Source organism: Prunus avium, chromosome 6, assembly GCF_965620075.1.
Source record: "Prunus avium chromosome 6, drPruAviu1.hap1.1, whole genome shotgun sequence".
NCBI lineage: Eukaryota > Viridiplantae > Streptophyta > Magnoliopsida > Rosales > Rosaceae > Prunus > Prunus avium.
Window position 1 is genome coordinate 12,493,568 of NC_142289.1, and position 9,933 is coordinate 12,503,500.

General features: G+C 39.9%; 2 protein-coding genes and 1 long non-coding RNA gene across 5 annotated transcripts; 1 reads left to right on the forward strand and 2 right to left on the reverse strand.

Annotated features, from left to right (window-relative positions):
• Positions 1 to 1,533: 1,533 nt before the first annotated feature.
• Positions 1,534 to 3,536, reverse strand: LOC110767491 (linamarin synthase 2-like). The gene is made up of 2 exons (XM_021971040.2): positions 2,925 to 3,536; positions 1,534 to 2,666 (listed from the first exon to the last, which is right to left on the reverse strand). Exons 1-2 carry the CDS (start codon positions 3,439 to 3,441, stop codon positions 1,735 to 1,737), a joined length of 1,449 nt encoding a protein of 482 aa, XP_021826732.2. The 5' UTR covers positions 3,442 to 3,536; the 3' UTR covers positions 1,534 to 1,734.
• A 1,704-nt stretch (positions 3,537 to 5,240) lies between these two features.
• Positions 5,241 to 8,514, reverse strand: LOC110767488 (uncharacterized). Of its 3 annotated transcripts, none has more exons than XR_002528335.2 (3): positions 8,375 to 8,514; positions 5,919 to 6,043; positions 5,241 to 5,542 (listed from the first exon to the last, which is right to left on the reverse strand). It is a non-coding gene; the product is annotated as an uncharacterized LOC110767488 (long non-coding RNA). The 3 variants fall into 3 exon arrangements; XR_002528336.2 differs by having other exon boundaries at positions 5,241 to 5,572; XR_002528337.2 differs by having other exon boundaries at positions 5,241 to 5,572; positions 5,903 to 6,043.
• LOC148293682 (uncharacterized) lies at positions 7,804 to 9,455 on the forward strand. The gene is made up of 2 exons (XM_088255766.1): positions 7,804 to 8,881; positions 9,205 to 9,455. Exons 1-2 carry the CDS (start codon positions 7,804 to 7,806, stop codon positions 9,246 to 9,248), a joined length of 1,122 nt encoding a protein of 373 aa, XP_088111892.1. The 3' UTR covers positions 9,249 to 9,455.
• The last annotated feature ends 478 nt before the right edge of the window (positions 9,456 to 9,933 follow it).

Here is a 9,933-nt window from a genome sequence, read left to right on the forward strand (position 1 = left end):
TTTGTTTTCTACAAGTAGACGTGAAGTTGTTTTTGTTTTCTTAAAACGTTCTCTGTGTTTTATGTTTTTGCCCACCGAACAAGTTTTTTGTTTGTTTTTGTTCTCTCAAAATGAAAATGGGCTCTCAAAACATAAACGAACGGGCCCTAACTTACGAGTCATTTCCGAGAATAGTAATTTCATTGATGACACCACATTCCCATCGTAATTGTCTATTTTCAATGACACGTTTCATTATTTCCAACCGGTCTACACCATCGTAAATACCATTTTTGACGACATGTGTTCCTCATAAATAGATCCTATGCATTATTTCCAACAAAGAATAATTATTTTTCGATGAAATTTTGCTATCGAAAATGTCTATTTCAGATGAACAAACATTGTAGGAAATAAATTTAGTCCTCGGAAATAGTATTTCAGACAAGATTTGTCCACGTATAAGAAACAATTCCGACTAACATCGAATTATTTCCGACAATGTTGGTATATCAGAAATACTAAATTATCATTGTTTGCCAAATTAGTTTCCGACGACGTCATAATATTTACGACACACATCGCTGGTCGAAAATGTACCTTTTCCGACGCCGTCCGCCAGCCATCTGCTCTTGGAACAATGTTTTTCCGACAAAAAAACTGGTATTTCCGACATCGTTTTGCGTTCACAAAAAAGGTTTTTTTTTTGTAGTGAATGATGGGTTTGGGCTGTTGGGGAAGGATGAAGGGGACATGTAATTTTTGGTTTTGCAACAGGTGCAGGAATTGAGAGCTGAAGTTGGGCAGTTGGAATAGAAAATTGTGGAATTGCTACAAGAGATTTTGGGTTCAGTGTCTCAAGATTTGTTTGATCTTGTGAATAAAGTTAGACAAATAGGAGAGGAGAGTTCGAAGCCAATGGATTTGCTACCGGACAAGATGCTTGCAGATGATATTTTGGTCGGGGATAATGATTTGGCACATTGGAGTGATCACCATCACGAACGTTTATATGGCCAAAAAAAGAGGAGGAAGGGGAGGGGAGGGGAGGAAGGAGATGGAAGGGGAAGGAGGGGAAGGGGAAGAGGAGGAGGAAGGGGAAGGAGGACTGGGTTCTTCAGGTTGGGGGAGAGGGGTTTGGCTCTAGATTTACTCTTTTTCTTCAAAAATTTTCAAAAAATATTTTTTAAAAATAATTTAACTGAAAATTGGATGAAATATTGAGGATTTAGACGGTAGAGGGAAATTGGCGAAAAAAAAGAGTTCTTATCCTTAATTTTCTAAAAAAACATGATAGGGGACAAATGGAAAGTTAGGTACAAGTTCAGGGGGTAAATCACCAGTATACCCTTACTTTCTAATTATTCTTCAATACTGAGTGTGTTGAGCAGTTCTTACTGGAGGATCAAGCCAAGTGGGCAGGCCTCATTTTAGTTTGTTGTTAGCTCTCTTCTACCTGTTTGGGCCAATGGACACTAACAAGTGTACACTCATTAACCAGGAGTGCTGGACCTTCAACACAGTTGTTTATTTATAAGGGATACAACAACTAGAGAAACAATCCATTAACTCTTAGATTAGTGATATTTTTCTTCTTAACGTTGGAAGAAATTACAAATTTCAAACCCCGCTATCCCATTAAATGAAAAAAAAAAAAAAAACTAAAGAAACAACTGAAATCCAAACCAAAGATAGACAGAAAAACAAAACAGTAGTGATCCTGCATGAAAATAAGATAAACCTTCATTTTACACGTCATTCACCATATCGAAGATCCTTAATCAATCTGTCAAAATTATTGTACGATGATCCTCCAACATCAGTCGCTTCTACAGCTTTTTTCTTCCACTGCTTAGCCTTTTCCCTCATCTTCATCCCCTTTTCCCCTTCCAGCATTTCCTTAACAAGTGCTTCAATTTCATCGCGCTTCACATCGGGGCTCACCTCCATTCCAATCTCCCAAACAGTGCATGCGTATCGACAATTCGTTTGCTGCTCAGAAAAGAAAGGCCAGCAAATCACAGGCACACCTTCAGATATAGTTTCAATAGTAGAATTCCAACCAACGTGTGTTAAGAAAGCCCCAACAGATGGATGAGCTAGCACTTGGTCCTGTGGACACCAACTGGTTATATAACCCCTATCCCTAATCTCCTCAAAAAATTCATCGGATAAAATTACCAAGTCACCCTTCACCACATCAGGCCTAACAATCCACAAAAATGGGTGCTTGCTATTTGCAAGCCCCCATGCAAATTCTTTCAGATGTTCGTCTGTCATTATAGTTATGCTGCCATAGTTAACATACACCACTGAATTGGGTTTCTTTTTGTCAAGCCATTCTAGGCATTTTGTGTCTTCTTTCCATAAACTTGAGGTAAGTGAATTTGTCAATTTGCTTTCAGGCAAATGGCGGCCAAGCAACTTAAGGGGGCCTATGGTGTAAATTTTAGGGGAGATGGTTGATAATACCTCTAACACTTCATGTTCAAATTCGTCAAATGTGTTGAAGATGATTGCAGAAGAGTTCAAACAGTTCTGTGCTTCGGATCCCAAAAAATCAAACATTATGTCGTTGACATCAGTCACTCTAATGAAGGTAGGGATGTCCTTGAGACGAACATTTTTCATGCCTAGGATCCAATCAATTGGTGTATCGAGCGTACCATCGTGCATAAAATTTTCATCTGACATGCAAAGTTAGGTGAAATGTGTGATTAGATACTGTTGGTGAGGTTCGGAACAAAAAAAGAAGCACAAATTTGATTTTGTTCCCTTTAGTAAGTTATGTAGTTTCAATTTTTCACAATTTATCTCATATATAGTTTATTCAATTTTTGCGATTTAATTCATATAATTTATCAATTGTTCCAGTAGGGAATATATAGCTTAAGCTCCATCAAAAATTTTGACTGAAGAAACACGTGAGTGACATAAGTTCGTACCTTTGAATGGAATAATCCCTCGTTTGACAAGTTCACCATACTGCAAGTACGCCATGAAGCCACAAGCAGAGGCAGTCCAAAATTGAACCTCTGGAATGCCTAACTCCTTAGCAGCTTTGCTCCCAAAACCCATGAGACCATCTGTAACAATGCAAGTAACTGGCGGAGCTTCAGAAGATGAGTTATTAAGTTTAATTACCAGCTCCTTAAATGGACCTAGGCAGGTTTTCCTAGTGGAGTCACATAAAGCTGGAATATCTTGGGTTGCATCTTTGTCCGAAGGAGGCAGCCCGTCAGGTATGGTCTCAAACTGGAAGTTGGGTAGGCCCTTGAAGGAGTCCGGTCCTTTCGACCGGACTAAGCGCATGTGGTTGAACTCAGTATTGACAAAGGTAATGTGGAAGTCCCTTGAGTGTAGAAGCTTGGCTAATTGCATCATGGGACTAACATGGCCTTGTGAAGGGTAAGGGACAAAAACTGCATGGAGTTTTTTGGATCCTAGTCTTGTTGAGCCCATTTCTGTACTAATCTAAGCAAGACTTTAACTTGGCTCTGAAACCTAGCTTTGCTTTTATATCATCTATAGAAAATATATGGCAACAACCTACTCTTCCGAGGATAGATGGTATTGTGACACCGCTATACCAATCCTTCATAATTTGTGGTTTGTAACGACAGTTCAAGCTTGCCTTTGGGTAGGAGGGTAGGTCCGGTAAGAGAAAATGAGGACTTTTAATCTGGTTTTCAACTGAGAGGATTGAGTTGGTTTTAATCCTTGAACATTTTAGAACTTAATTTACCACAGATAGATGTCTATATGAATTTCCTTGCTGTGTATACGACATTAGAAGAAATTAGAAACACATATTAACATATATATATCTTGACCATGGAGTTTTAGGCCGCAAATAATGTAGTTTTGGTTAGTATTTTATTGCTCATGTATTCTTATTTAAGAGTCATTGAGATAAGCAGAGAGTTTGTAGCTCAAGTGGTTAAGAACAGTTATTCCTCCATTCAAGAATCCTCTCTCTCTTAATGTCCCTTATATCGGAAAAAAGTCTCACTGCAGTAAGGTGGGAAAATTTAAGATCATTTATCTTGGGAACAAGGACGTGTAGAAAGTATGTACGTCATTGATGTGTCACTTTCTTTCCCAACGACACCACTATCCAAGAAATCAATGACAACCACATTTTGAGATCCCACTTCTGATTAGTATTTTAGTTCTTGTTTAAGCGCCATTGGGGTTGGGTGGGAAAGCTTTAGACCCTTGGAAGTCTCTTTTGTCTTGGTCTCCTTTCTATTTTTATTCCCTCCCAGAAGCCAGAGTTGGGGCCGGCTCATTAATCATACCATTATTGATACGAAAGATTTGTTGGATGCGCCAATTCCACATCCCCATCAATTGGGTGCATTATTGGTGTGTCAATTTTGCAACGACACCAGCATCCAAGAAATCAATGACAACCACATTTGAAGGCATGCGCCAAGTCCACTGTAGAATCATTACTAAAAAAGGCTCAAAAAAGATTGAGTGCTATCAATCTCTTTTGTCTTCTTTAGGGACTGAAAACAGTGCCTATTATAGTATTAGAGCATCTACAATGGACTCCCTAAACCACCTCCTTAGCTAAAATTTAAGGAGGAATTGAAAAAACCCACCTCCAACCATACTCCTTATCCAACTCCTAAAATAGGGAGACCTCTAGGAGCTCCTAAATCTGAGGAGAGAGAAAGTACTCCTAGTGACTCTATAATTAAATGCTTCTATATTTAATATTATTTTAAGCATTTATTTAATGCCAACTATTTTTTTATTATTGCTTTTGTGTCTACACTTTATTCAAAAATTGAATTAAAATTTATTAAAAACATTTATGACTCTTTAAACTATGGAGTATGGTTGGAATTGAAATTTTATAGAGAGCTCCTAAAATAGCTTTCTAGTGTTTTTAGCTAAATTTTAACTAAAAAATAGAGAGCATGATTGTGGATGCTCTTAGGGACTGATATATATCAGTGTCTTTTAAAGGGGTCCTCTATTGATATTATGTCACTGATTATAAACCTCCATGCCTAATTTTTGCAATGGGTCTAACATATACCCAATACATGTTCATGTATTCTATTAAAGAACTACATCCGTGCCTAATGCATTCCCTAGTAACTGAAGGTATATCAGCCCCTAATGGTCATTGCTTTTATTTAATACACATTTATCTCTATTTAGATGCCTTTCAAATTAATGTATTGCCCATAGTATCATACCCATTACAATACTTACACCCACTAAAGGAAAGAACTTGTAAATAAAAATAGGCCAACTTGCTATTGAGGCAATTTAACGAGAATCATCATTTACAAGCAACTCATAAATTAGCACTAGAACAGATACATGATGGAGTGATCAAAGGAAACAAAGCACTGTTGTGCAAATCAAAAAGGGTTGAAAGCTATATATGAGAAATTATAAATGATTAGTGAATCTACAACATTGAAAATAATTACAAGGGTTCCTCGAAGAACCAGTGACTCGCATATGCCATCCAGATATCTACAGCAGGGTCTTCCTCCATTCGCATAAGCCGCCGCTGGTTGTTAAGTTGATGTGTCTCCTGCAGAAAGTAGCGACCATCCGTCCAAAGCTGAGATTCATTTGTTATAACAAGATTCCAAACACAACTCAGTGTGACAATATGCTTCAAAATTCACTTTACAACTAATCAAATTCAAATAGCATCATCCTAAAAAATAACGGGAAATGAAAAAAACTGACAATATTAAACTTGTTCCATTTGCACAAAGCCAACAAATCTTCAAGAAACAAAATTATACAAACAAAAGATTGGAGCCTAATTTAGAATCCTCACATGGCCTGCAAATGCATCTAAATAGAAATTGGAAACTATAAGCCTGCACAAATTATGAACAAAGATTGGAACCTAAAATTCAAAATATAAATTAGAAACTCAAACCTCAATAGCTACTCACTGAAATAGGGTACTGGTGGCGTGAGAGGTCATCTCCTTCAACTTCGGTGGAGTAATCTCCCTTGTATGCTTTTCAATTTCCTCTTCTCTTTTCATCAAATTCAAAACAGCACCTACAAATAGCACCTTATGCCCAAGCCCCAAATCAGATTTCATGGAGTTAATGGAGTTATTTTACTAGAAAGATGCTCCATTACTTGGGAATACCCAAGCCATCAAAGATCACAAAGAAATTTTACATTTGACACATTTCAGTTCTAGTCTATTTCTTCAGATACACTAAGTGTTAAAGGAAAGAAATTGGTTAACTGTGATGATTACCTCAATCTTAGTAATTAGCTAAGATCACGGTAATTACAGCTATTGTGATTCACATACTTAGAATAGATTTCATGTTTACTTAGAATAGAACTTTCATTATGTATAAATCTTGTACATTACGATCTCAAGGTATCAATACAATATATAGCTTTCTACATTCTTTCATGGTATCAGAGCACCAACATAGGTGACTCTGTCCAGCACGTCTTCCGCTACCAAAAACAAACACACAAACAGTCCACCTAGAAGGAGCATTGTGGATAATGCATCTGGCTCAAGGGGGGTGGACAAGAAAATCTGGAAGCTTATTTGGCATGCAAAAACCCTTCCTAAAATTCGTCACTTTATGTGGAAGGCTATGACCAACTGTCTGGCTACTCAGGCCAGCTTGGCTGGAAGAAGGGTGCCATGCTCCTCAACATGCCCTATATGTGAAGAGCATCCTGAATCGGTTGAACATGCCCTCCTGACTTGTCCTTGGGTTATTGGGGTATGGTTTGCTTGCCCACTGGGGTACATCGGTAGTAGGCAACAGGTAACCTCCCTTCACCAATGGTTTCTTTCCCTCTACAACATCCCTGACCAGACTAAAGATGAGGTTAACAGATCAATTACTATCTTGTCTTTTGTTATGTGGAGTATCTGGAAAGCGCGTTGTAAGGCCGTGTTTGAGCAGGTGCGTCCAAACCCTTTGGAGGTCTTAATTGGAGCTAGGGAGGCCTGGTCTGAATTTTTGCAAAAGGAGGCTTGCCCAGGGAGTATCAATAGAGTTGGAGGAGATGACAGTATGGTGAACCCTGGTCTGACATGGTGTGCTCCTCCTAACCCCTTTCTTAAGCTGAACGTGGACGCTTCTTGGCAAAAAGATTCAGGTTTAGCTGGTCTTGGTATAATCATCAGGAATCATATGGGGGATTTTAAGTATGGAAAGGTTCTGAAGACCACAACAGGGTCTGTTGAGATTGCTGAAGCTCAGGCAATTATTGAGGGATTGTCCTTTGCGTTGGAAAATGGCATCACTCATGTGTATGTGGAGTCTGATTCAAAGAAGGTTATGGATAATTGTGCTGGAAACATTGCCAAAGGGGACTGGGGTATTTACCCCTCATTATGTCGAATTCAGGATTTGAAGTCCAAATTTTCTGCTGTTCGTTGGGCTTGGATCCCGAGAGAAGCCAATGCGGTTGCGGATGCTGCAGCGGCGATTGCATTTGGAGGGATGGGTACGGAAGTTTGGGTCGATCGACCCCCATCCTCCCTTGTCCATGTTCTGTCCCGAGATGGGCTTCCTTGCCCTCCGTAGGCTTTGTTTTGGTGTTGAGTTTCTGGACCGCTGACACCTGTTGCCATCTGCAATGTGTCTGGTTTCTGTCCTAACTCTTTTTGGTTTCTGGTTTGCTGTGTCGGCATGTTGTTTTTTTGGTTGCATTTAGTTCTTGTTTTAGTGTAGGCTGTTGTGTCTTGGCTTACGTTTTGTTCTGCTCTGTTTCTTTCTTTGGTTGTTTGCCTTGGCTTCTGCCTAATGAAATATTCAGTTTCCAAAAAAAAAAACACAGACCATCAACATGGGTGATGAAAAATCATCCGGATCTGAAATCAACGTGTCTGATCCACTTACCCTACACCATTCCGACTCACCCGGCCTGGTTATGGTTTCCAAACCTCTCGAAGGCCATGACTATGGTCAATGGAGTCGCTCGATGCGAATTGCCTTGAGCGCTAAAAACAAACTAGGATTCATTGACGGGACTATCAAAACCCCAGCAAAAACTGATGCCAAATTCCCCATTTGGCAGAGATGCAACGATATGGTGCTATCCTGGATTTTGCACTCACTGCATCCCGACATCGCAAGCAGTGTGCTTTACTGCACCAGCGCATCCATGGTGTGGAATGATCTTAAAGATCGGTTCTCACAAAGCAACGATTCCCGGATTTACCAAATCCGTCAAGAAATTGCCGAACATCGACAAGGCCATCTTTCGATTTCAGAGTATTACACCAAACTCAAGGCCTTATGGGATGAATTGGATTCATATCATGAACCCATCATCTGCACTTGCGAAGGTTCCACAACACGGGCTTCCAGAGAAGAGAAGGAGAGAGTCATGCAATTTTTAATGGGTCTGAACGAACCTTATTCAACTGTTCGTGGGTCAATTCTGATGATGTCGCCGATCCCAGACACACGTCGTGTCCATGGCTTGATCCTCCAACACGAAGGGCAGCTAGACGTGGCAAATCGAAAGATCGGATCCCATGCCATGCAAATCATACGTTCTGCGAACACCAAGGGCGGCACCAACCCAGGCAACTCAGCAGCAGCGGCGAAATCCTCTGGTGCTGGGGATGGAAAACACAGCTCCAACTTCAGGAAGTCTCTGAAATGTTCTTATTGTGATGGAGACACCCACACAATTGACAACTGCTTTTTCCTTAATGGATTTCCTGTGGGCCACAAACTCCATGGGAAGAATGTCAAGCCCAAAAACAGACGGGCTGCCTACACTGCTGAAAAGGATCCAACCCCAGGGCCCCACGTCAAACCCAATGACAGCCCCACTTTCACTACCGAAGAATACAATCAACTGATTGCTCTTTTACACAATCGACCTGGTAATTCTCATCTTGCAAATGCAACAGGTATTGTTACATCAACCTGCAATCTTTCACAGCATGACCCTCATTCAAATTTCTATTGGATCATGGACAGTGAAGCATCAGATCATATTTCTTGTTTTGCACCTACACACAACACAGTCAATACTCAACATGATTTTGTTGGTTTACCTAATGGAGGGAAAGCAGCCATTAAAAATATTGGATCCATTAAAGTATCTGACACCTTAACTCTAGATGGTGTTCTTCATGTACCACAATTCAATGTGAACTTGTTGTCTGTGAGCAAATTGACACGAGGATTGCAGTGTATGGTGACTTTCTTTGATAAATTTTGTGTTGTGCAGGACGTGAATACGGGGAGGACGATTGGCCTGGGCAAGCAATTTAATGGGCTCTACTACCTCAAAGCCACACAAAACCCACATCTAGCTCATCATGTTCACCACACCTCCCATCTTTGGCATCAACGTTTGGGACACCCATCCAACGCCCCTACTCAATTTCTTTCCAATAAATTTTCAAAAATTATCTGTGATAACAATCATGTTTGTGACATTTTTCCTTTAGCAAAACTAACTCGCTTATCTTTTTCTCCATCTACTTCAATGTCATCTCATGCACCTTTTGATTTAATTCATTGTGACATTTGGGGGCCACACAAAATTCACACTCATACTGGTGCATGATATTTTCTAACTATTGTGGATGATTTTACCCGTTTTACATGGATCCATCTCTTAAATTTTAAATCAGACACACAAGGGGTGATAAAATCTTTTTTCTCTTGGGTCAAAACCCAATTCAACCTTCATGTCAAAACCTTGCGTGCCGATAATGGAAGTGAATTTCTTTCCCTCCAAACTTTTTTCAAGACACCGGTACCTCTTTCCAACATTCATGCCCATATACACCCCAACAAAATGGCATAGTTGAACGAAAACATCGCCATCTTTTAAATGTGGCTCGGGCACTCTGGTTTCAGGCCAACATTCCCTTACGTTTTTGGGGAGAAAGCTTACACACTGCCTGTTATCTCATAAATCGCCTTCCAACACCATTACTCAAACACCAAT